This window comes from Manacus vitellinus, unplaced genomic scaffold (genome assembly GCF_001715985.3).
Source record: "Manacus vitellinus isolate BGI_N305 unplaced genomic scaffold, ASM171598v3 scaffold_46_pilon, whole genome shotgun sequence".
NCBI lineage: Eukaryota > Metazoa > Chordata > Aves > Passeriformes > Pipridae > Manacus > Manacus vitellinus.
In genome coordinates, this window is record NW_021940578.1 from 4,164,080 (window position 1) to 4,191,612 (window position 27,533).

A 27,533-nucleotide genomic window follows, 5' to 3' on the forward strand; every position below is an offset into this window, starting at 1 on the left:
AAGATCCAAACACCTGTGCTGTGTTTTTCAGCACAGTTCTTCAAATGAGTAACTCCAGAATCTCTCACATGCAACCCACAGGTTTCACCTCTCCCCAACTATCATATTTACAAAGGACACTTGGACCCCCTTTCTGTCACTGACTCAAAGTGTCCCAGATCTCCCTTAACTTCTCCAAAACTACCACATATTTCTTGCTTACCCAGCTCATTCATTCTGTTGATCTCCTCTGGAGGAGTGGTAACCTCTGAATTCTGTCCTTGCCCTTCCACAATTCTTAATTCTTCCAGTGACAGCCCAGACCGAGTCATTGCAACTGAAGAAAAATCGCTCTGAAAAATTAAATGAATTGGCTTGTAACAAACTCCTGCAGTTTCTCCTTCTTCCCCTACAACACAGATTCTTTATTTAGAAGCACAAGCTACTACACTCAAAGAAACCAACTCAATTCTAAGACTTCTTACCTTATCAAAGTACTCATTGTCAAAGGAAATTTTAGCTGTGCCAGACTGTCGGATACCAGATCCATAATCTGGGGCTTCTTCATCAGCTAAAAAAATAGAGGAAAAAAAGATAAATTTTAAGTGATGGGGAGCAGAGGGAAAACACCTCAGAGTCACTGAAATGGGAATTCTCATTACAATGGAAACCAGTCCAGGGAGCAAAAAAATGACAGGTTGGAGTCAGTGATGGAAAAACTCATGTCAGAAATCTATCTACCCATCATCAACTCCAGCATGGGCAAACCACAAGACAAGGTATGAAGTTTCATTATGAATATACTTCAGAGAATTTTAAATGCAAACCAACTTTAGTACTCATTTTGATCATTTATTTACTCCTGGTTATGATACTGAGGTAAACTAACCCCGATTTGAACTGCCACTCAACTCCTGCAGCCCTGAGCTCAGCAGTGACACCAGCAAAGCTCCCCCAGCACATGCTGGAAGTCTGAAAGGCAGCTCTGTGCACACAGTCTGCCCATTTAACCTCCTCCTCTTCATGGAGAGCAACAACAACAGGGCCTGGTTAAATGCCAGGGATTTCTTCCACACTAAAGGCATGTTTGCAGGAGAAATCCCAAGATTCTGAATGTGTTCCAAAGCTTTGCTTAGGGACCAAATAATGCCATGGTCCTTTTTCAAGAGATGTCCCCAGTTTGATTTCTATTAGCCATGGTGTATTCTATTTATTTGGATGGATAAATAAAGTATTTATTTGGAAATGTTCAGTCAATTCTAAGGAGACCAAACCAAACTAGAAACGAGTCTTTTGTGCACAATAAAACAGATTTTAAGTCACTTGCTTTAATCCCTGCCAGAGTGATTCTTATACATCTTCAGTGTGAGATTTCATTATAGGTTCCCATGGAGAGTGAAGCTTCCAGGGTTACCCTTCCTAAACAAGAAAGAATTGCTGGCAGTTGGCCACTGCTGGAAAGGACAAATTCTGGGAAGGATGTGTGCTCTGCCCAGCATGGGTAAGGCATGGCTGACCACCAGCTAAGCCCACCTCCCCCTGAACAAGTGTAAAATATCAGCAACTCCCTAGTGAGCTGCAGCTCATCTCCAGCACACATCCAAGGGCACTTACCATCCCAGATATCCACCTTCTCCTCTGGGAAGCTGGGAATTAAGCAGTGTGTTAAAGCAGCTCCTAAGTCTCAACACTTTTAGAGAGGTAATGAAGGGGAAAACTGCTGCTGGTTTCTGTTTATACCGTGCTGAAAACTGTCATTTCAGCAACTTCTTCACCTGCTCTTGTCAGACACTGGGGAAGCACATTTCAGAGAGTTATTTAAGAGAACAGTTGGAGCACAGCAAAAATTTGGTACATTTAGCTTTGCTGCCAGTCACCACAACTATCAAACTTGCAGTGCCCTTGTCCACTATTTACATGGGGTGCAGGAAAGAAGAATCTTCGGTTTATTTTTAGTTTTCAGACTCACTGAACCTGGTTAGCTCTTTCACTGTCCTAGAAAACAGTGTTGCAGTAGTTGCCAGGTACAAACTCCAGTGACCAACCCCATCCCTTCACAATCTGATCAGCAGCATTATTTCAACATTTATTTGAGCTTGGTCCATATGATGACATAACAAATGACATTGATTCAAAAGTGAGTTCACAACAGAGAGCGAGAGTTCTCTGCAACACGAAAATCCAGTTGGAGTACAGAAGGTCTGATTTGTTTGGCTGGTTTTTGAAGCTGCAGCAGTTCCCAGAGCCAGGAGCTGCCCTGGGGAGCTCTCAGAGTGTCTCACCTGCAATGGCCTGAACTGCCACACGTAGGAACCCTCGGACCTCTCCCTTCTCACTCACAACAGCCACTCTGTGGATCAGGGGCACCGGGTACAGCAGGTTGCTCAGGTACACAAATGCTCTGGGAAGGGAGGAAGGAAAACACAACCAGCATTAGGCAATGATGCACAAAACCAGGCTCAGAGTTCAGTTGGCTACTGGGCCACTCAAATCTCCAGACACTCCACTCCATCTCTCAGACCTGCAGGAGGTCCTGGGTCCATCCTGCCCACACAGGGCCAAGGGCAGCCACAAAATGCTCTAAATTGAGCTCAAAATGCTCACTGAAGACACAGGGCTCACATTAATGAGCTACAAACATATGGAGGACACAATTCTAGATGATGGCTGTATGGAAGGTAATTGGAGATGCACCACAGTTGTGAATGGAGCTGTTAACAAGATGGCAGAATCTATTAGAGAACTACTGATTATAAAGAATTGCATGTTGTATTATATATTATATGTACATATATGTATGAATATATATTATGTATTGTATTACATATGCACTGTATATTGTATTACATATTATACATACATATATGTATGAATATGTATTATGTATTGTATTATATATGCATTGTATATTGTATTATATATTATATGTACAGATATGTATGAACATGTATTATATGTTCTATTATATATATATATATATACACTGTATATTGTATTATAAAGAATTTTCCACTGAGGTAGTTTGAAGTGATAAATTAAAAGGGAATTGATCTACTCAAACAGCCTCAAATTTTTACTGAACATATAAAACCCCTCTTTTAAAACCAGACTGACAATGTTTTCTCTCTTCTATATTCCCTGTATGCAGAATCCCCCCAACAAACCATAAGTCATCACTCAGGTTTCTTTGAAGTCACTGAGTGTGCACACAGTGGAAGACTCTCAGTCTTCAGAGCTAAACCTCTTTGGGAGCATTATATTTATTTCTTTAAAAAACAAAATAAAACAAAGACCAAAACACCACAGCAGTACTCTGGAGCAACCACTCAGGAATTCTAGTCTACAAAAGGAAAAGCAGCATTTAGGCCCACAAGTGGATGATCCTGCCAGTCACTAACTTTTAAAGTTATATACAAGCAGGGTCTATTTTGGAACAATAAGTTAATCAGTTTAATTGTATAGATTTTAATTAAAAGTCAGACTAACTTCTTTAACTAAGTTATTTTATGTTCCTGCAATGAGTTGCAGAAGTTTTTGAAGTATCACACTTCAGTGGGATTAGTCTGAGCAAAACAGTAAGTGTTGAGAAGCCCAACAAGGCAGGTAAATAACAGCTCTCAACAAGGGGAGATGAAAGCCTTTATTTACTTATTAAGCAACCTGTTTCAGAGTTCAGAAAAGTACTGAGATGCATAAAAGTTTAACCAATACTTTTACTAGTCATGAAATTTAAAGTGACCAATTATGTAATTTTAATCAACTTATGCACGTTAAATTATACTAAGCAACAGTAATCTGTTCAACTAATTCCCTTCTTGCAGTTCTTTTTATCAGTCTTTAGTATTGCATATAATTAATTCCTCTAATTTGTAACTGTTATGGTTTAACATTCCCAGGACAAGTCCTGCATGACCAAAGGGAAGTGCTGCTCCTTGGGATGAATTAATTCTCTTGGAATGACAAGGTGGTCAAAGAGGTGTCAGTTGTGAACCGAAGACACAGAAATAATGCTACTAAAAACCAAAGTGATGACAAAATGCAATAGAGAAGAGAATGATTAATAAGGCTACAAAAGTAGCAAAACAAAAAAAATTAAGGAAACCATACAACAACAACAGAAAAAACAACTGCAACGTAACACTTCACTAAGATTAGGATTTAATTCCTTTTCAGTCTGCTCCAAAGTGAGGTAAGCACTGGTAAAGCAGGGGAAGGGAGAAGAGACTAAATTTAAAGTAGCAAAATGAGAAGTTTAATTTTTTTTTTTTTTCCTCTAAGATATCATTTTCATTTCCAGCTTTGAAATTTCAGGTGATGCTCATCTGAGAAAGCAGATGACTCCAACTGTAACAGGTGGAATTGCTGACTTGGACTGGCTCAGGGATGGAGTTCAGGAAGGGGTGTGGTTAACTGCTGAACACAAAAAACACACCCTGTTTGAAAATCACATTTCAAGCCAGGAAGAACAGACATTTCCCAACAGGAAGGAATCCGAAGAGCCTTGCACTGATGTGCCCAGTGAAAGGGAGTCTCACTAACTCCAAGAGTCAGGCACCACAGAAACCTTCCCACCTCAGACCAAAACTAATGGAAAGTGAAAGTATTCCCTGCATGAAAAACAAAAATACCTGTTTATTTGCATGGCAAAAGTTCTGAAGCCGCTGCTCAACACGTGACAGCCAAAGCACTCAGCTGGAGTAACAACTACAACGTGACCATCCCAAGGAAAAACAAAAAGCTATTTCTCCTCTTCCTTAACTTCCCTCCATCCAGTCACTCGGTTCACCAGAGTCATTTTGACTTGGACAAAGAAAAGCACATAATGCAAGAAGTTTTAAGCTTCCTGTTTGTTGGTGAAAAGGCTGGATCTCTTCCGTGGGAGGGAGAGCAACTGCACACAGGCTGGACCAAACCAGAGCTGGTTCCTGCAGCAACACTGCTCCCAGTGCCATTCCATCTGCTGCAGCACGAGGCAGTGCCAGGTCAGGAGGGCACGAAATCTTAAGGTTCTCCTCCTCCTCTTCCCTCATCCAGGAGGATTCCCACTCCCCAAACATCCCCTAAGTGTCCCCCTGCACCTTAGCCCAGCAGACTGAAAGAGGGGAGCTGGATTAGCAGAAAGATTGGTGAGGTAGAATGGCATACTCACAACAGAACTAGAAATTAAACTTAACAAACATGATTTTTTTAAAAGAACTAAAACAAAACCAACAGAACTCAGAATGATGGTGGATATTTTTAAAATAAACACTTCAAGATTTAAATGAAATACCCCGTAGTCCTCTCCCACCTCCCTTAAAAACAGAGCAAATGCTTGATATGTCACACCATAAACAGAATCAGCCTTAAAGACAGCCCAGCATGCCAGAAGAGATGGCTAAAGGGACCAGCTCTTTTTTTCCTTTTCTTTAAAAGTTACAAATAAAAGACAGTCATAGCACAGAGAGAGGAAAAAAAAAATAACTGTGATGGCCAAGGAGTTGAGTAACTACAGGATCCATTTCTCCTCTCCTTCATGACCTGCACTTGTCATTGCTGATGAAACCCCCAAAAATATTAAAAATCATTTACTTGTCCTACACATTCTATAGCATATGGCCCAGTACACAGCTGGAATTTGGGGTTTGTTATAAACTGAACCTTGTGCTAGGACAAGATCTGTGTGGATGGACATATCCCTGGTCCTTGCAAGTCACTGCTCAAAAGTAGAAGTCTCACGATGGAAGACACTGAGGACTCAAAATAGTTCCTATTCAGTGGTGCTGGACAGTCTAAAATCAGCTTTCTGCTGACAGAATGGGCACAATAGAAGAACAGAACAGAAATAGAAACCAATAATTGGGAAAAAGTCCCTCAGCTCTCTACCCAGACAATCCAAACTCAGCTCCATTCTTCAGTACAACTCCCAGCTCAGCCTGGGCAGTTCCCACCCAGAACTGCTGCAGCTCTGTGTCTCTGTCCATGGAGACAGAGCTCAGAATTCCCTGTAAAACAGGGAATGGGAAGCAACTTGTGCCACTGCCAGGAAGCACAACTGTTCTCATTTTACACTGTATTTGCTCAGCTTGTGTTGTGCTTCCTGAGGAGTTTGTGAGATGAGGATGAATAGCCCAACTCTTTCCCAAGCTCTGAAGGAGCTCCAGGAGCACAGGCTGTGGATGCCAAGGCAGGGGCAGGGAGCAGCCCTGGGCTTTAATGAGCTGACAGCCACCCCCAAACAGCTCACATGGCTTTTCCCAAACTGACTCCCAACCTGAATCAGATTAACCCGAAAGAATTACATCTTATAAACCACATTATCAGGCACTGCACGTAAGGGCACAAATTCAGAGGTCACACAGAACTAATGCAACTTCTGGCAACTTTAGCAATTTTTGTTTCAAAAACTAGATCGAGGAGGTTCCAAGCCCCGCTCCAGATGAACTCTGAGGTTTGACAACACAGCTACACTGATCTAAAAGCTTGATCAAGACCAGCAAACTCAATCCCTCCTTTTCACAAATAATGCAGCCAAGTTTCCTGCACTTGAGGCAACTGCACCTTTCTGCCTGTGGAGTCTTTCCTGCTCACAGGCACAGAGAAGGACAAAGCCAAGCTCTGGTCCCTCCTCCTTTGTTCCTCCCTTCCACTGGCCATGGAGCCTTTTTTTTGTACCACACCTGTGGCAAACACCCCCCTCTCCCTGCTTTAACCAGGACTTTGGCTCACAGGGGAAGCAGGGAAGCACAAAAGCATCACTGGGGGAGTGGGAAGTAGCAGAGAGGGGAGCCAAGCCACTAAATAAAAATATTTCTGTTTCTTGTCATGAGAAACATGTTTTAGCAATACTATTAATGAAGAAACAGGGCAAAGTGCTACATTTTTTTAATGCAGCTTGCTGTCCTGAGGGTCTACAAAACAGACTGAGGTCTGATAATGCCCTCATTGTTTTTAGACTGGCAAACTGGTTAATACATGAAGCAAACCTGCTTCAGAAATTCAAGCACAGTGCCTTGGGAAAGTGCTGATAAACACTCCCAGTCAGCAAATTGCAGTGATGATGACCTTTCACTAGGTAATACTGTCCACAGAGAGTCAAATATAATCTGAGAAGCCAAATCATCTCAGAGAATACCCTTTTCCTCATCCAAAAAGGACCATTCTTCTTTCTCCTCATGCCACCTTTTCTCTTCATACGCAGAGGATGTTAAATGGGCTTTCAAAAAAAAATGAGTTTATTGGACTGGACTTAAAGACTTTCCACCATACTTGGGTTCTCTTCTACAGGAGAAAATGCCATCCTACAATTCTATCCCAGTGATCCTGTGATGGCTGAGTAGAGAACTCTCTGAATGATGTTTAAATCCTGCACAGAAGCAAACCCAGTCACCCTACATTGCAACAGTTCTCTAGAAATAGATTTACTCACATTGTTGCATCTAAGGGCTATTTTCTCAATTATTATTTAGGTCTATATGGGAATTTAAAACTTATGACATGGGAACTTAATGACATGACATGGGAACTTAAAACATCATGTTGGACTACACTCATTCTCTGGCCATTCCAATTCATGGATATTTTGGTTAGACTGACAGATATTCTGTGTAGCACAAGGCAAAGCCATTGCAGTCTGCAGCAAGAGCTGGTCCCTTTTGGCCATTCTCAGAGGAACCTCACCAACCTTCCCACTAAAATGAACCAGGGGGATCGGTCGTAAAACGGGTCGCGCCCATCATTGAAGAGGTCTGATCCCTCCTCAGTTCCCACGTCGGAGCCAGTGTCATCCACAAAGGCCTCATCATCAAAGTCCTCCATCTCATCCTGCTGCTCATCAGCCAGTTCAGTGATGTCAGAGTCGGCCGTGGAGAAAGTGGGGGAGGGCGTGCGGTCGGCAAGGCGCTCGTTCACGCAGCCATGGAATATGGGGGAGCTGGAACCAGCCAACGGACACCGAGCGGGGCCAGGGGAAAGAAGAATGTTCATTTAACAGCTGTTTGTTGCCATCAGCACAGAGACCACCTGAACAACAAGCAAAGGCTTCAAACCACCTGCACCGCCACGGAACGCGAGGGGAGGGATTCGCCAACAAAGTCGGGGGAAAGAGTGTCCTTGAACGGAGCAGGAAGCAAATGGAAAAGGAATGTCAACAGAAAGATCTTGAGAGCACATCCATTTAAAAGAGCTACGACTCTTATTGCCAACACAGCATTTCTGCAAATCAAAATGTTGCAAAGGTGCAGCCAACATCAGGACATATTAAAGAATCCCATCAGATACTTCCCTAGGGAATGACCAAACTATTACAACCACATATGTAAGTAAGACCCTGGGCCACTTTTCCAGTGTTCTTCACACTCTCACAGCTCTGCTCCAGCGACTTTGGATAGAATTTAGCTGGCTACATTCTTTTAAATAAACTTGTAACTTACTACGGGTTCACTCCAATCAGAATCCACCAGTTCACACCAGAACTGGCAACACTCCAGAGAGCATTTTCTGCTCTCCACTGTATTTTAAGCCTCTGAGAAATCCCTGCAGGACAAAACACACGAGTGACACAGAGGCCACACAGTCCATGACCACACCCCGAGCCAGGGCTCCCCCAGGAGCGGGCAGTGCAGCAGCAGGGAGGGTGTGGCACGTACCTCCCGACCAGCTTGAACCAGTGGAAGCGGTCGTAGAAGGGGTCGCTGCCCGTCATGGTGCTCTCGCCCTCGTCCTGGCTGTTGGAGGCCATCTCCCCCGCCCTGTCGTACATCTCCCGCATCAGCTCCAGCCTCTGCCTGCACACGGGAAAGCAGGAATGAGAAACCGAGGAGAGGGCGGAGCGGAACGAGCAGGAACGCCAAGTGAGGCAACGCTGACTTCGCCTGAACCAAACCCAGAGGCTGCACCCTCAGTTTGGGGGCTGCACTAATGCTCTGAGGTGTTATGGATTCTGGGAAAAAACCTGTAGGCAAGGTCACTGCAGAGCTCACAAAAATCCTGGATTTCAACCCAGTCTAAATATTCTTCTTTTACATCTAATTCTGGCAGATTTTTTGCTTCCCTTTTTTTTTGCAACCAACCACGTTGCTGAGTAATTTTGGCAGCTCTTTGCATTCCACTCCAGAAATGTTGGCATTTTGATTCAAAAGTGAGTGGATTCCACTGTAGACTTTTTTTCATTTATCTATTTATTTATTTAATTAAAGAGAACAAGTGTTTCACACTGCAAGACCCTTTGTCTGGAAGTTATTAGTAGGAAAAAGTTCTTCAGTCAGTATTTTGAGAACAGGGAAAAGACAAATGTCATTTACATGTGTTGGAAATAATTCATATTAATCAGAATTTGTGTAGCTTTCAGAGAAACAGAATCTTCTTCATTTGAGCTTTTTATTACAAATTATGCCCTTAACTACCAGGTTTTATAAAGCAGGTGGCAAGGGTATTATTGTAGTGAAAGGACTGTAAAAAAAGAATTAATGCAGAGAGGAGAGCTGTGATGAGCCTTATTAGATTTAAAACATAAAATCTAACCTCAAATTACAGAAATTAAATATGAAGGTGAGGTTAGATGCTGGAGAACAAGTGCACCCATTCAAAGGATCTAGAAAGCTGGTATTTAAGACATAGAAAGTTGGCATTTGGGAGGATACAGAGGAAAAATAAGAACAATGGAGAAGGAAAGGCAAGGGGGGAAATTTTTCAGCCAAGTTCCTTTGACATAAGGAATTTTTTTTGCCCAGTAATGTTTACATACTTGAGTTTTTCTAAGGACCAGTAATGTGTTGCTCCATTCTTCAGATCCTGGACTTCCACAGCCACCACGGTCCGAGGGAAAGGCCGGTTGTCCCGGGTCTTCTCCAGCTCCGTGGGCAGAAGCTCCGGAGGCAGAGGGGAGTAGAGGGTGTCTGTGAGCAGGACAAACTGAAACTGCACCTGGATGGAAAAGGAACATCACTTCAGTCCTGAGAAGTCAGGCACAGACACCTAATACAAAGCCATGATGAGGCCAGTTTGACTTGCAACTCTCCGAACAGATTCAGGGGGGTTTTATGTCACTTTTTTGTTTGTCTCAAAATGGCAAAAAATATGATTTTCAGCTGAGGACATGCATCTTGCCTTTGCTGTCACAGCTAGCAGAGGTCTGAAAACTACAGACCCAGCACATCCTGCAGCACCCACTGCTCTTGGAAAGAGGAATGACCACAGGAAGGTGAAAGCAAAAAGGAAAATACAGGGCCCAGGGGAGATGGACATGAACGTGTGTTTATGGTATTGGCAGGAACAGCAAAAGGGAAAGGAAGGAGAGGAGAATGGATCAGCCAGACTGGCATGGGATGTTCACTCAGCCACAAGCCTGAAACAGAGACTCACAATTTTCCAAACTCTTTTAAAGTTTAAATTAATAAGCAAGAGACATAACTTTGAAGAGCACAAGTGGAGCATTTGAAGCAGGATTACACAAGCAAAACTGATGAGTCAGAAAATTCAAAAAGCTGCTCTGCATGTCCCCACCTTTTTCTTTAACTCCACACTGATTGCATTGGCTTCTTTCAGATACACTGCATTTCCCCAGAGCTGGTCCCTCAGGGAAGTGAACTGGTGGAATTTCCACTTCCTGAAAGCCCACTGGGCCAGTTCGTACTCGTGGCGTGTCCAGGGCACTGGGGAGAGCAAAGAAACAGAGAAATAAAACACTGTGGCTTCATCTCAAAGCCATCACAGGCAGCATCTAATGCTCCTGCTGACTGTGTCATCAAGTTCTCAACACCTTTTCTGGAAGAAGAGAAAACAAAACCCTGCATTTTCATTATTCAGTGAGGAAAAACTGGATTCAAACTTAGTAGTGGAGCTTAATGATCAAGTAAAGGAGATTTGGAACAGAGGAAACAAAATGAATTCTACTCCTATTATTTTAAGTTATTTTACCATTATTAAAGCCAAAATCTGAAACTGTGGAATGAAAGCAAGTATTATGGGAATAATAAACTATTTATTGTCCAGAAATTGAATTATACAAACATGTCACAGAATGCTGAGAACTCCTACCAAGGAGGAAAAAAACCCTTTCAAAATCAAAACAAGGAAACAAAGGCAACAGTGTTATTTTGGCTTAAGACATCTGAACTCTGTCAGTGCCAAGAAGAGAGAGATTCCTTCAAATTCAAGACCACCAAACCAAAGCCTGAGGTTAAACTAATCCAGTTTACACATCAACTGAATTCGGGGATGTGTTTCTGCTCTTCACGTGGAACTTATCCCATAAATAGGTATTTTAAATCTTTATGCTGTGAGGATTATGGATCAAGAAATCAAAGTGATTTTGCAGCTTCCCAGAGCAAGTTTTCTGTCTATTGAAAGAGATGCTACAGCAACTGTTCCTTTAGGCTTGGCTTTACCCAAATCACTTTTAGCTTCAAACTCACCTTCTTCTTCCTCCTCCTCCTCCTCTGTGGTTTCAGCAGCCAAGGACCGAGTCTCCACCTGCTTCTGCAGGGCCTGCAGTTTACTCTCATAGTCCTGTGGGGAGAGAGGAGAGTCCGTGTAGGAGGAGAGACAAAAGCCAGGAGGGAGCTGAGAGAGCCCAACAGCTCAGAGGGACAGACAGACACGAGGAAAACCCACAGAGAGCCTTCCCCTGCTGCTCCCAGGTCAGGACATGCACTGCTGTAGTGCCACCCCCCTGGAAAGAGAGAAGACTGAGCCAAGGCAATTCAGACACAAGTGCTGCTTTCTAAGATTTACAGGCTCACTGTGTCTGGAAGAAGAAAATGTTTAGGGTTTTCTTTTCGCTAAAGGCTGGAAAAGGGTGATTTTTTTCGGGAAGCTGCTTGCTGCTTTCAGGAAAGTAGGAAAGAGGCAGAAACAGAGAGAAGTACAGACGTAAATTTAAAAGGGGAGGATTATTCACCTTCATTTTCTCAAGCAGAAGGATTAACAGCACCACTGATTTGCCTTTTTACACAAAAAAAATTAATTTCAGATTTTGGGGGGGGAGACATTTTGTTTTCAATTAGATTTTCCCCTTGGCATGTAAGTACCACTCTCTCACATGTGTATTTAATATACCAGAAGATAAAATACCACCCCTGCCCTGGCAGAGAAGTCTGTGCAGTGGCTTCCCCACAAGGAACACTTCAGCAACATCTTCTGGTACAAGAGCATTTTCTTCCTGTTCAGCTTTATCATGCCTTGAAATAAGTGCTACTATAATCTAATGAGCCTTTAATTATTTGCTGGTAAAACAAACACAAATCAGAACAGACACAGTCACCGTGCTCCTGGTCTCAAAACCTATCTCACTACTGTATTTTGTTTTTTTAAGATAAACCTTTGGCATACATTAGGCAAACTAAACTGGTTTCTCAAGATTTTTACACAAGAGTTGCAACAACAATTCACTAAGAGTGTTACAGAGTCCTTGAGGAGAATTCTTGAAGCCACTCATGTTGTATTCCAACCTTCTCTCTTCCACAGCTCCAAATCCTAAAATTCCTCTCCAACACCCAGTTTGCAGTAACACATTCTTAAGTCTGAGAGCTACAGAAGAAAAGCTTTACATTTTCCTCCCATTCTGTTTAAGCATCTCACCTAGACAGCTGCATCACTGGGTTTTGTACAGCAAGTTCAGTATTTAACACAGTCACGAGGGGACTGCAGCAAATTTAACTCAGGGTCAGGCAGAAAGGCCTTTAGACTGTATTTGGAAAGGAGAGAAACCTCAAGGACATTCCTTTAGGTTTACAGGTAATATTTTTTGGAGACAGAGTTAAGGGATGGTGGCTGTGCCCTTTGAAAGGGCAGGATTTTCAACACCATGAGTTCAATACCCATAACCTTTAGGGACAGAAAAGTGAACTCAAAAGATATATCAGCCTTTGAGGGCTGCAGTTTAATTTTCTAATTTCCTCTTGATTTTGGCAAAAATGTTCTTTCTTTATTCATGTCTGTTCCCTTCCCTAAGTTGGCTACTTACTCACACTGGAAGTAACCTCAGCCCAGCAGCATAAAAACTGCAAACAAAACAAACACCTTTCTTTTGATATTTCTTCTGAAATTCCTAGTGATTCACTAGAAAACTATTCTAGACTTGATGAGGAGTTTCAGACTTATCTACCCTTCTGAAATACCCAGCATAATCTTGAAAATTCTTTAACATAAAGGCACTTTCTGTGATCTTTCCCTCCCTCCCATTCCATGCAGAAAATACTATTACTTCTGAAATCCAGTCAAAACAAGTCAGATGTGAAATGACATGAACAAACTTCTCTCACTTGCAAGGAAAGGCAAAAGAATTTTGTTTCCTGTAATCTGAAGTTGATAATGTCATTTTGAGCAGCTACATTGTAGAAATGAAAAGCTCTTCAAGTAGGGTTTTAACAGAACCTTTTCAGATTCTTTTGGGGAAACTGAAAAGCTGCAGAGGGAATGGTCAAAAAATCAGGAGCATTCCACTGTGAACATTCCACATGAAAAACCCAGGCACATTAAATTCACTCACAAAGACCTGCTTCTGGTCTTCTCTATTTTCAGACTTGTGAGCCAAGTAAGTGTATCTTCTGTACATTTAAATACCTAGATAAATAAATGCTTAACATAAGCAGACACTGTTCATTGACTCCACACTAAAACACTACTTGAAAAAACTAAGTAAAATAATTGAAGTTTGTTTTCCCATAATGAAAAAAAAAAGAAATAGGTACCATTTCCCTAAGCAGGACTGAGGTTGTCTCCTGGCACTTGATGCTGGGTAGTATTTAAAAATGATTGGCACTGAGTAGGAGCTGAAGGGCTGAATTTTGGGCTGGTTCACCCAGAAGGTGCATCGACTGTTTGCTCTCAGGACAGACTGGTCAGCTCTCCAGGGGAGCTTTTCCAGAGCTGATTAGTGAGAGTACACACACATCATTGTTAGTACCAATTAAAGGTGCCTCAACTGCTGGAAAAAGGGAAAAACTGCATCCAGAAGCTGCCCTGGAGGTCCCTGCCCAGACTCCCTGGAACCAAGTGCATGTTGTTGTACAGCTCCAGACTGGGTGGCTTCATCAGCTCCATCAGTGTGCAAAAAGGGAATGCAAAGGTTATTTTCCCCATGGGCATGGAAATATCTAAAGCCACAACAATCACGGATTTTGAGAAAACAGGGGGAAAAAAAAAAGAAAAATCAAAAAAAGACCCCAAGCAACCAACAAACAAAACAAAAAAACACCCCCACACACTCGGAGTAGGCAAAGCTTTGTAAGAGCAGACTGGACCAGCTGTTAAAGCAGAACACTGAGTACAACAACTGAATTTCTTTGGATCTACATGGTGCCTGCCAAGGTACTGCTGTGTGTGATTCCCTCCTGCATTCGAGGTGCACAAAACAGTCCATTGCTTTTGCCTTCAGTGAGCAAATAAATGGAGAACAGCCAGCCCCGAGTTTCCTTCCAGAATTTAAATAAACAGCACACAGGATGGTACAATGGGACAGCACTGAAGAGGAGTAAGGCTTGTAGCCCCTTGTGCTATAAAAAGCTCTTTTTTCTTTTATATTTATTTTAAATAAGCTGTGAGAGGAGACACAGATCTGTGGGGGCTGCTTTCCACACAGCAGCTGAAAAACCAGGGCGGATGAACCTACAAGAATCAGTCTGAGGAACAATTAAAGAAACCTTTTTAACTCTGCTAAAACAATCCCAACCCCAAGATAAAAAAGCAAAAGCAGGACAAGCCTGCAGTCAAGTTTGATTTCCATTTCACTGAGACAAGTCTGACACTTACAAGAGTATTTCATAGTTTATTGAAAGAGCACTTGTTACAATACAAACCAGTTCTGCTTTTCACAAGGCAGATGCTTGCTCTTAAGACAATCCAAAACTTGTTTTTTTCCTAAACAATAGACAGATCTGAAAATCCCATTTAATTCAAAGGCAGCTCACTGCTTTCTTTACAGTACAAATGGTTACACAGCATTGATTTCTCATGTGGCAGCTCCTGGAGTGATTCAATGGGAAGTAGCCAAGAAAAATTTCAACATATAAAGAACAAATTTCAACATATAAAGGACAAACAGTGAGGGAGATATTGAAACTATGCTGAATGAACTGATAAAAATAGCATCCCCTAATTTGGCAGATCCCTAAATTCAGATGGCTCGAGAAGGGATGTTGGAGTGGATCTGAGGAGTGTTACTGAGGTGCATTTCCCCACCCCCCAAACCCACAGGTCCTAAGTGAGTCCTAAAGGATGGTTTCAGAGCCATCACTAAGGCACAGGTGGATCCCAGCCAGCTGCCAGAGCACTTGGCAAGGCAGCTCAGCTTGGGAGAACAGCACTTCCCCCCTGGATGCCACATTCCCATTAACCTGAAAGGCTTTTCACACAGATTGTATGGAAGCAGCTGTCTCACCGTTCATTAACTCCATTAACAGGGGGCTGGAGTGAGAGCTGGGTGTGTTTCTGAGGAGTGCAAGGAGATCCACAGTTCTCACACTGCTTCCCTTCTCTGATGAGGCACTGCACTGTTAATTAATATCAGATTCTTAAATATCCTCCTAAAAACAGGGAAAAAAAGGCTGCTTCCTCAGAGCAGACAGGACTCCATTCTGACACTGACTGTCCTTTTTTCTGTTTTGTCAAATCATACAACAGAACAAGCAGGGTTGTTCTTCTAGTGTTGCATTAACGGTGGGGTGAGACAGACTGATGGCAACCTATTGCTCACCAGCACCACCCAGGCATTCACAGAGAGTTCTGCTCAGGTTTTTAAGCTGAAATAGGTTGGCACAAACATTTTAGTGTCTAGCATTAGGGTACCAAGTAGCAGGAGTTTTTAATCTCATGTCAGTACGAGTAGTTCCATGGATTTCAGAATCACTCCATGCTCAATCACGTGGTGATTTCATCCAGGCAGCCCCAACCCTCCCCAAAATGGGACATGAGATAAAATGGGTTTGGTTTTCTCTCCCACGGCCTGTCCTGGGCAGGCTGACTCTGCTTGGCTCCTGTATTCCTATAGAACTGAGAGGGTTTGCCCAAGCATGAGTCCAAGCCTTTATGAGGATATAAAAGAACCCATGACCCTTGACATGCACAAAACCGAAGTGCAATGCACTGCTAAAACAGGATTCTAAAATAAAGGCAACAGCAGAATATTATTTGCAGCCCAAAACTCATTTGGCAGTTCTGACTCAAGCTCAGAGGAAGTATTGCTCATCTGCAAGCCTTCATTTCTTGAAGAATCAAGGCATTTTTGGACACGATGCTTTATTTCCTTCGTTCAAGTAGGCCAAAGCACGAGACAAAATGCAAGTTACAAAGCCAGATTTGGACACAAAAATAAACCTGCTGTTAAAAAAACCTCCCAAGTTTGGGACCAGTTTGTTCTTTTAGGAGTTGGAGGACTGACTTTGTATCTCCTACATCAGGGGCCAGTATCCCCTCAGTTAAACATGTGCAGGGAATTAAGAGCTGACACTTGATTAATCGATATGTAAATGGTGCAGTGGCTGCCAAGGAACAACCAGCACCTACAACATGCACAGCTGAGGCAGGGAAAAGTAGGATAGGACAAAAAAAAAAAAAGGATGGAAAATAAGCTTAAGGCACTTGCCACTCACCTACAGCTATGCTGAACCACACACAAGTAACAGTTACCAGTAGGGCTTATATCTCATAAAAAAATAAGCAACCTCAAGTAAATTCAGGATACTTGTGCAAAACAGCACAAATACACTGCAAAGTGGACCTACCTTACCAAAAGTAAGTGGCCAGTCGTGGTTTTAAAATCTTATTCAAGTTAAATTTAATAGCTAAATAAGTCCTCAGAGATTTAGATTGGCTTATGGTTAAGGCCACAGATTTTCAAAGGCAAGTGCAATTTTGTCTTGCACTTCAAGAAGCTCAGATAAAACACCTGTGTAATTAAGATTGGGATTCTCCAATTGACATAAAACCCCAAAGCCTATTCCTTAATCGACAGTTCTTCAGTAACTTGCATTTGGAGTGTGGGGAGAAGGAAAATTAATCTTATTTTCTCCTCAAAGCAACCTTCTCCTTTATTAAACAAGTCTTGAATTAGGGTTTAATCCAAGACCAGAGGCACTAACATGAGGTATCACATTAAGATGAAACAGTTCAATTCTCCCATCTTACAGGAGAATTCAGCCAATACAAAGTAGTGATCTATAAATCTTCATAAGAATAACTATTTCAAAAACATCTCCCAGACTCACGCCCGAGAGAGCTGAAAACATAAAATAAAAGAATTAGCTTTTTGAGTGCACCAGAGTGTTGAAAAATCCTAGTTCCTTTCCACAATCTCAGTATAATAATTAAAAACTATTATATTTAGAGATACAATGGGAATTAGAAAAAGCTTATTTCCAAAGTATTGCTTCAGCAATATATATATATTCTGACATAAACTTCCGTTCAGGCAGGTTTAACTGTCACAGCAATTTCATACCAATAATTATGAACTTAAGCAGAAGAAGAGACATCTACTCAGGGAGTAGGACTGTTGTGACCCAATAGCTCTTCATAATTTCTCTATAAAAAAAGCCACATATCTTGTCAGCCGACAACTTTTGGTTTATAGATTATTATCACTATTAAAAATTTGAGTTAAGAGTGGAAAATATTGTTCTGAAGAGCCAGATCAACTTTAAAAACAGATGCTCAGTTTCCTCGTTGCTGAGAAAAAGGTCACAAGAAACATTCAATGCTAGAAACTAAATTCCTCTTTTGATTGTCTACGTAAAACACGGGAGGAAGGAAGCACTTCGTAAGTTCCAGACAATGTTTTCGGCATTAGAAAAATACTTCAAGACACACGCACGAAAAAAAAGAAATTGGTAAATGAGCTAGCAGGGAAGTTCTCCCCTCCACATCCCTCCCTCCAAGTCTTCTAGTCTATGACAAAAAAAGTTCTTACAATTTTTTCCCCGAACATCCTTCCAATCAACGCCGTTACAACCGCAAGGCAAGTCACATGCAGGGGCCGCGGGGCCGGGCCCTCGTGTTTCGGGGGGAGTTACTCGAGCTCTCCCCGGCCCAGCAAAGCCCCGAGTCCAGCAGGGCCAATCCTGGCTGCTCCCCAACCTCCAGCCAGGATTGCCCCCGCTCCCTCCTCGCCCAGCCTGCTCTGCCCCCCTGATCATACGGTGGTCTCTCTGCCCGCTTTGAGGTTGGGGGCCGAGAACTGGCGCCGCATGCGCGGGGGCGTCACAAACTGGTGACAGTGGTTGTGGCGCTCGGGCGGTTTCGGGGGGGCCCCGTCGGCGCCGCCGTGGCCGTAGGGCTGGCGGTGCTGGTGCACGTGGCGCTTCTGCTGGAAAGTCTGCAGGTCCGGGCCCTGCTGCCCGCCGGGGCAGTGCAGCGACTCCGACGAGCCTGAGCTCTGGCGCCTCAAGCTTTTTTGGGAGCCGTTGTTGAGGGAGTTGCTCCTCCAGCGCAGCTGAGGCGACGGCTGCTGCTGGCTGGGCTGGGGCTGGGGCTGTGTGCTCAGCTGCTGCCTGTTAATCTGGATGTTATCCTGGCTCCTCTGGGGGCCATAAAGATTCCACAGCTGCTGCGGGTCTTTAGGAGCAGCTTTGCTTTCCTTCTCTTTGCCTTCATCTTTGCTCTTATCGTCTTCCTTCGGGATTCGGACCTCGATAACTTCGTCCTCGGTGATGATGATGTGGGTGCCCGGGCTCCAGGAGTTCCTATGTTTGGGATTGCTCTTGAAAGGGAAGCGGGGTTTGCGGTTCTCGGGCGGGATAAATCGGTGGGGCATGTTTTGCCGGCGCAGCTGCTTCGCTATTTCCTGCTGCTGCAGGTTTTTGAACCGAATCTGTTCCTGCCTCATCCAACGTAAGCGCCCGCGTCTGAAAGCCGGGTCACCTGCCATCAGCTGAGAAACACGTTCCTCCTTGGCAAGATCATCGTTCTCACTTCTCTTTGAGTCATCCACGGGCTTCTTATCCACGTCCACTGTGCCGGCAGAGTTTGGAGACTTGGCATTAGCTACGGTGGACTGAGCTTTCTCTGGAGACCCTATCAGGGGTAAAACCTTCTCCATTTTTAGCATCTTATTTCTGAGAACTTTGATCTCTTCGTCCTTCATGTTGTTCTGCTTCTTCACCTCTTGCAAAATATCTTCCAATTTGTCTATGTGCACCTTCAGGTCATCCACATCGGTTATTCCTTTACCATTGGCCATCACGTCTTCGATCTTCTCATCTCCGACTCCCACCGTGTCCCAGACATCCCGGGCGACGGCTCGCCACGATTCGCGCTCGTTGGGATCTTTTTTCCCATACATGGCACAAAGCTCCTTCATTTTAACAATGGCCAGGGCCTCAATCTCCTGCCTAGTGTGCCTGAAGTCATTGAGCGCTACCTCATAGCAAATCTCCTTCACAGCCTGAATCTTTAGGTCTGAGATGGTGACCCATTTGGAGTCTTTGCTAAGGCGTCGCCGTTGGGGTATCTGGTACATTTTAATGGGTTCTCGTTTCTTCCCACTGCTGGGGAGGCCACACTTTTTTACAATGGTTTGGAGCTTGCTGGGGGGCAGCTTCTCTCTCAGGGAAGTGATCAGTCTCCAACTCTCCTCACACGATCTCTTGTCCGAATCATCCCCACTATCAGAGTCTGCATCCTTTGGAAAAACAAAAATCAAGAAGTGGCCCCAAAATAACCAAAATTAAAATTGTAAGAAAATGGAAAAGCTAAACAAGAAGTAGCAGGCAAAGAAAACTAAATCAAAAATCAAAATAGAACAAGTGATAAGGAAGTCCCTGAAGACTGAGTGTTAGGGCATTAAAATGTATCTTCAAGAGTCATGGACTGTCAAAATTGGAGCCCTTCACTAAATTAAGATTAACATTATATTTAAAAGTTCTTGTCATCTCAAAACAGCAGATAATCTGAACTCTTCCCTCCCAATCCCTTCCAAAAAAATCTTTAAACAGACCGACTAAAACCAGGTTCATGATTTTTTAAAAAAAAAAATTAAAAACCAAGTGTAAAAACTGCACTTCACACATGCTACAAAGACATGCACATCCCCGCCACACACATTTGCCTTGGTGACTGCTGTGGCTTCTCTCAGCAAGTCCTCCCCAGGTAGGTGAACACAACAGCCATCAGAGAAGGTGTCATGAGCAGCCAGAGTAAGTCGGGTTAACACTGGTTAGTAACGTTGCACGTGGTTGCAGGGGTGCTCAAGTTTAGAATCCACTTCACTACAACAGCAGCCAGAGAAGTGTTAGACCACAAGGAAAAATGAAACAGAAGCAGCCGAGAGGTTCAATGTTAAAAGGACTGTAAGTGCCACTATGACAGGTGAAGACAGTGGTTCATACTCCAAGACTTGCTACAAGCTAAGAGGATATCCAGAATCAAGAGTTTCAGAGGTGGGTTGTGGTTTGGTTTTTGGTTTGGTTTTGTTTTTTTTTTCCCATTTGGCACCTTGTTGCTTATTTTAAGGAAAAAACCATTATCAGTCTTGTCTGTCCGAAGGATGAATTTCAGCAGAATGCAGAGTAAGGACCTTTTTTTTTTTTTTTTAGATTGTTTTAATATGAATTCTCTATTTGATAGCCTTGACTTGTCTTCTTCTCACACCCTAGAGCCTGGAGCTTCCACACACTTGCTAAGCATTATGCGTGTTTTGCTTCTTCATTACAAGTTTTCCACCTTTTGCTAAATGACTTTTACTGAGCAGTGCTTCACGTTTCCATATTCTAGGAATGTTTGTTCAGGTAAACTGCCACCACAAGTTAAGGATATCCATTACTGCTTCCTGCAACCAGGAATTAAAGTCAGACCACTCTTCTTTAAAGGATGAGTGAGTTAAGACATCTCATTAACAAGCAAAAAGTCCTATGGATTATCGCGATCCAAAGATCTTCAATCCAACACAGCCGTCGGTGTCTAATGAGCCTCTCTCTAACATCCCTGTTTTCCACATGGAGATTTATAATACATGAGAAACCAGGAACAACAACAGCCAGTTACTCTAAAACAAAAGGAAACCCAGGTTACTGACTCAGAACGCCGGGTTTCTGGATTTTAGCCTTCGGGTGGATGACCACGAAGAATGGGGAATACACTGGAATTTGGGTTGGGATGATGGAAGAGGGTGAAGGAAATACTGTTCTGCCCTATGGTCAAGATTCACGTTATTTGAGCTTCTTGTGACTCTTTTGTATTTTTTAGAATTAGTACTAGACAATCAACTTCTAGTTTAGGACAAAATAAAAGCAAAACGCTGGTTTAGCAACAGAATATAAACTCTTTGTGAGTTTACAGCTGACAAAATTTGTGGCCCGAGGAAAGAGCCTCCACCAAACTGCAGATTGCAGTGGGAACCAAAGGTGCCCTGGAGGAAGACACTGTGCAGTCTGACCACTCAGGGGTACGACCAGAAAGGCAAAACATGAACTACTGCAACATTAACTCACGAGTTCCACAGGATTCTGACAGGTTACAAAACTACCACAGAACTACTTATGGGTAAAGCAGGTCTTGGTACCAAAAGCTGATGAAGAGCCACTGTGTCATTGCCCTGAGTGCACTCAGAGGTCACCCAGACCAACTAGCACAGCTATAAAGCCACAGTCCAGTATCAGTGGTCACTGCAGAGCCAGTATGGCCCAGAAAACCAGGCAGACCATTTTAGCTCTACTGAACACATTTTCACACTCAATTTGTAAAAATGGAGAACAACTATTTCTATTCCCTAGTCATACTTAGTAAGGCAAATATATTCTAGCTGTGAATTTTGGGGGACAAGAGTTATGGTTTATCTTTTTTTGTACAGCACATCTAACAGATAAACACCCAAATTGGTTGGAATCTCAGCACAAAACCAAAACAATCTGGTGAACAGGATTAGCCAGCTTCTTATATCCAACATCATACTCCAATTTAGACCAAGAAGACTATTTGTATTTCAATATCAGTCTTGCACAGCAGTCAATTAGAGAACCTGATATTGCAGCTGGATATGGCAGCAATGTAAATACTTTTAAGGTACACAAGCTGAAATGCATTCCCAGATTTCCCCCTCATTATTCACCTGCTGCTGGAGGGATGCACTAATCCTGCCCATCCCAGGCTCTGCACAGCAACACAGAAACAACAAACTGTGTCAGGAAGTTTTGCTGTCACCTGAAAAACTCTTCCTGAGCACTGTGATACTGCTCAGTGACCAAGGATCTCTTCTGACATGATCCCTCACAACTAGGAAAGGTGTCCTTCAGGAATTGCTGATGATGTAGGGTGGTATTCCACCCTTGCCCACTGACTGAAACCAGCCAGAACAAAACAAGCTTGACGAAAAAGCACCTTTATTGCAGCATTAACCAACCCACTCTCTAAAGAGCCTTCCCTTAATGTGACGTATTTGGAGAAACAAGTTCCCTCCACAGCACTTTATAAACACAGCCTGATTGGAAGCAGCTTCCCAGACAGCCAATTCCACATCTTTAATTCATACAACAGCTTTGCTTGTGCCTGTCAGCTAAAATTCAAGGGAGGGAATTCCATTACTTGCATCTCCTTTGACACATTGCCAGAAGTTACTCGATACTCAGACTGGCTTTATTTCCACGCTGAACTGATTTTTGCTGTACTGCTTCAGCTACCCAAATTTGAACTCTAAAATTCCAGAGATGGAACATTACATTAGTCACATCTTAACTTCCCTTCTGAATTAAGGGTTGCTTTGGTTCAAAGTCTGCAGCCACTCCCCACCATCCAAGAAATTATTCCTTTGTGATGAAATAATTAGAGATGCAGAAGTCTTTAAGTGTGTAATATAAATTTTAAAAATAATTTAAAATTATGTCGCTTCTTCCTGTGGAAGCCACAGTACTTTGCTCCATTCTGGTTTTGTGAGAAGGGGAAGAGCTTTACAGCTTAAAGCCCAGCATGCATTAAACCCACAGTTTTCAGTGGTCTCAATTTCCTACTACAAACAAATGAATCACGAGTTTGAAATTTTTAGCAGAATTCAGGCACAACTCCATCTGTGTTCAGGCTGAAGACAACCAGCTAAAGCAGGATCTGGAGACTCAGGTTTCTAAAGGAAATCTAGATTTCATTCCTGGGCTTGGCCTTAATTTTAAAATTCACAGGGTGCTTGAAGACTGCAGCAATTTCCATTTGTAATGCACTTCAGGGAGATTTGTTGTGAGGAGACCGAAGCCCTCCTATATCAGACTTCATTTATCAGACTTCCTAGTTAAGAAATATGTGGAATGGTGGAATTCCCAGTGTTCTGAAGGAGTTAACATTCCCTTTGCACACTGTTCCCTAGGCATAACCCCACCAGGACCACTAAGACCCTCACAAGGAACTCCATGCAGGGGAGGGAGAGGGGTTAAAACATGCACAATGCAGCAACATTTCCAGACATCATTCCAAAAATACACCTGGTGTATCAATGTTCTAGGAATCTCTTTGGCAGCACAAAATTAGTATGTTCTGGTGGTCCAAGACAAAAATAAAGGCAAACACCCCAAAGAGTAGCTGTTTATAGACTACTGAAAAGGAACTTCAAAAAACACAGGAGCACAAAAATGCCCTTCTTTCAGGTTAACTTGCAAGAAATTCAAACTATCCCAACAAGAATTGATTAAAGCCTCTTCATTGTCAATCACAATCTCTGAATTAACATGAAGGAGCTCACTCACACTGCTGAAAATTCACTGGAGACACAAAGAATTTGAAAGCAAAGGGAGAACTGCATTGTGCAGACAACCCAAGCAGGTTTCCTAAACTTTCAGATAAGCAAGGACAGGAATTACTGTTTGCCAAAGGTATAGTTAATCAGAAGTAAGGACACATACCAGTCTTTGCTGCTCCAACAAGAGATCAGCCTCCTCCTTCTCTTTCTTATATAAAATCTCCATTTCTTGTAATCTGAAGATGAACAAAAGGACACAAGTAGTCAGAGGTCATTATTTTCATGATGGGGTTGTTATTCTACACCCACAGTCCCCGAATTTCAGTCATAAGAGGAAAAATCACTGCCTTTGAAAGGAGCTGCAACCCCCTGTGAGCTTCAGCCCTTCACCAAAAGGTCTGGAGGGTTTGTGGCAGGTGCTTACCCATGATTTTTAAAGGAGTTGGGGCACTAAAACCCTACAATAAAATGAGGAGGGAGCTTTCTGAGGTCCCACAATGGGTAGCAGAGGTACCGTGTGGCAGAACCTGGCAACCTGCTGCTGACTCCTCTTTGTTTCAGGTAGAAATTCTGAGTTATTTTGTTACCTTTTCTCCATCTCCTGCTTCATGTCAATGCCCTGCTTCTCCAGGAGCTCCCTCTGAGCAAATGTCCAGTCAACTGGCTCCGAGGGAGTCTCAGCTGAGGGTGTTTTCTCTCTTTCTGCCCGTGCTTGCTCGGGGTGGTTGAATCTGAAGACATGATTTTTACCCATGATGATCCGATTTCCTGGAAATAGGAAGAGAAGTTTAACTCTTTCAGGAGTTAAAGGATTCCAAAAGCCCTGAAAAGCATCACTGAAGGATCCATCCCGTTTATCCCACGGGGTGACAGCCTAAGGAAGGACTGCCCTGTAAGATTTCTGTGTACATACAAGTTAAGCAGGGGACAAGAAAAAAAGGAGAGTGGTTTGTACAGAACAGTCACTGCTGGTCAGAACAACTGCTGCCAGAGGACATCATCACCCTCAGGGGTCCAATCTAATAATCTAATATCCCAGCAGAGTTTATAAAGAATTAAAGGACAAACCTGGGAGAGGGACCAACAGTTGCAGTAAATCAAACACATCACTAAATCCCATTCCTCCCCTCCCACACAGGCAAAGGCCACTTAAAGCAGAACTTTCAGCTTGAAAAGCCTGACTTCAAACACTGGAACACATGGATGGTGCTTACTTTGCTTTAAAATGTGGTTTATATGTATTGATTTTATTGGAGTCCTACTCAGTGGGATTTAGGGAAGGATTTTACAGCTACTTTTATACCAAAGTCAAAAGAGCTGAAGAAATCTAATCTTGTTAAGTCTTCTGGCTAAATCCTACAGTTATCAGATGTCCCCATGTGCATGTTGGAAGACATTAAAATGTCTCTGCACTTCCAGAGAGCACATTAATGGAGTTAAAATTTTAACCAGGCATCCTAGTAAAATCCACCTCCAAAGTACCCAAAATTGTCCTTATCAATACATGACTAAACCAGAGGATCTTAAAGTTGTCAGACACCATGTCTATATTCTTCTAGTAACCCATTTTTCTAGATACAGAAGGGAAAAAATGTACTTCTTTAAAGAGAAAATAAATTGTCCAGTCATGGTATTCAATATGAACCATATGCAAACACAGAACAGCAAAAACTGTCCCTCCTTTACTGTCCAATCTGGTACTGAAGTCACTGCACTTGGTTCCATGAAAATACTCACAGCTTGGTACAAAGAACTCAGAGGTGGGTTTTATTTGCTTGATTTTAGGGGTTTTTTTACCAGCAGAAAAATGGGGGAGGGCAGAGAAATACAGAAAGCACCAGAGCTTGAGAGAGACATGCTAACCCCCACAATTTAGGGGGGTCATTCCCTCCTCTCTAATTCTTCCCCCTCATGCATTTCCAAAGGAATGTAGGGGGCTGAGTGGAAATCTAATGAGAGCAAAGAGAAGCTGTTGTACTCCAGCAGAGGGTCAGACCTCAGCTTTGCCAGGAAACTGGGAATTTTCCATCAGCAACTGGCAGTCTGTCTGCTCTGTCTCACTGAGACTGCCAAGGGCAATAGGCTTGGGCAAGAATATTTGAATAATATCAGGGTAAGCAGCAGGACAGGCAGGATGCTGCATGGCAGAGAATATTTAAATATTTATTATATTTAAATACACTCAGAGCTGGTGCAGCAAAGGATGCAAGAAAACAAACTGCAGCTGAGAGAAGAACAGTATCAACTTCTGTTTAAAAGCTCCACTCCAGAAAGGTGACCCTGGCCCTCAACAGCACCCAGCATTGTCTACACATGATGGAGATGTCACATGTGGAGAATCTACAGGAAAATGCAGTGTAACATTTCTCACCTGAGCGCAGCTGCACGGGCTGCACCACCCTCTTGCCATTCACGTAGGTTTCTGATCGTTCACAAGGTTCCAAAGTAACAATAACTGCAAAGAAAACAACACTGACCAGTGAGACTTCAGAGAAACAAAAGTGTGCAAGCCCCCAAGGCCTCCCATTTTCTGCCTATCTTCACACTAACACCAAAAAAGTGAATCACTCCTGGATGTCGTGCTGGTTAAAAATAAACCCCACAAGGAAATCAATACTACTGACATCTCCACATATTGCAGCTGGAAATTATTTTTTTTTTCATGTTTGCAGTTAACCAAGGTCAGAATGTAACTGTTACACTGGCAGCAGACTGCAATTTGAAGCTATTATCACGATTTGAAGCTATTATCACCTAAACAAATTTTATTTTCTTCCCCTAAGACTGAAGAAAACAGCGAGTCAAAGCTGATTGTTCTCGAGGTCAGAGAAACTTCCAAATCCCAGTATTCCCAGGCTGAGCAGCAAGTGAGGAGTGAAAGATTCAGCAATGCTCTGCCAGCAGAAGCAGGTTTTTACCTTCCCCATTGTTGTTCCTCTCACTCCTGAAGATGCAGTGCTCCTCCTTGATATGGGCCCCGCTCAGGACAATGTCCTGCCTTCGCTCAGCATCAGCTTGGCCGACCCTGGGTCCAACAGAAGATATTTCAAGAGCAAATCAGACACTTTCTACAGCTCTGTGTAGGACAGCACGACCCAGAAATATCCAGGAAAAAGTCTAAACTATTAAGACTATCCTTCAAGTTTAAAGGTTTGAAGTAGCATTTAATTCTGCACTGCAGCTGTACCACAGAGTGGGGGATAACAGCTTCACAAAGAAAAAGAGAAGTTTTCTCTCTCTTAAAACATGTAACTTAAAGAGAGAACTGAAATGTTAAACACCTCTGGATTTCATGCAATTATTTCCCTCTTGTGCATCTCCTTTTCCCTTCAGGAAAGGATGCAGAAGGAAGAACAAATAAGTGACAGGAACTTGCAGCGCTGTGTTTTCAGCTGGCAGACAGGGATCATCCCTCCCAATAATCACCATCTGCACTTCAACAAAGGAGCACAAGTGGCTCAGGAGACCTTGCTGAATAATTTGATGCTTCAGACAGCAAGAGCTTGGCTGCATCCCTGGAGCATGAAGATTTATGCCCATTCCAAACTCAAGCACTTGAGTAATTCCAGATCCAGACAACTTCATTTCCAATCCTAATGTTCATGAACTTGCACTACTTATTACTTTACACATTTCTGATGTCAGCCAGCTAGGCTCAAAATTTATTTTTTAAGCCCTAAGCTATTCTATTCATCTTTCTGTGTGGAATTCTCTATAATTTGATGTTCCTTTCAGCAGGTCCAATGCATATTAGAGTAGGACCAGCCCCTGTCTGTGTACTTTCCTCCAGTTGTTCCCCAGGAATGTACAAACTAAGCAACCAAACACAGCTTGGTGCTCCAAAGATAATAAAAATCACCTCTCTCCTTCCAGCTGTCTTGACAACAAATTTTGGAATAAAATCCACTTAAAATTCCAAATGTGG

General features: G+C 42.9%; 1 protein-coding gene across 7 annotated transcripts in view; it reads right to left on the reverse strand.

Moving 5' to 3' along the window:
* Positions 1-27,533, reverse strand: part of KIF1B (kinesin family member 1B) — an 81,033-nt gene that overhangs the window by 23,295 nt on the left and 30,205 nt on the right. For 3 of the 7 annotated variants that reach the window (XM_008928722.3, XM_018079408.2, XM_018079407.2), the window contains 12 exons: positions 26,527-26,633; positions 25,980-26,063; positions 24,196-24,376; positions 23,772-23,844; positions 11,373-11,466; positions 10,462-10,610; positions 9,704-9,882; positions 8,607-8,744; positions 7,643-7,891; positions 2,262-2,380; positions 465-550; positions 203-332 (listed from right to left, as the gene is read on the reverse strand). In XM_008928722.3, the coding sequence (XP_008926970.1) occupies positions 203-332; positions 465-550; positions 2,262-2,380; positions 7,643-7,891; positions 8,607-8,744; positions 9,704-9,882; positions 10,462-10,610; positions 11,373-11,466; positions 23,772-23,844; positions 24,196-24,376; positions 25,980-26,063; positions 26,527-26,633 (1,589 nt within the window). Of the gene's footprint in view, positions 1-202; positions 333-464; positions 551-2,261; positions 2,381-7,642; positions 7,892-8,606; positions 8,745-9,703; positions 9,883-10,461; positions 10,611-11,372; positions 11,467-14,699; positions 19,574-23,771; positions 23,845-24,195; positions 24,377-25,979; positions 26,064-26,526; positions 26,634-27,533 lie in introns of those variants that run through there. The other 4 variants (XM_008928723.3, XM_018079409.2, XM_025895871.2 and 1 more) reach the window with 2 other exon arrangements.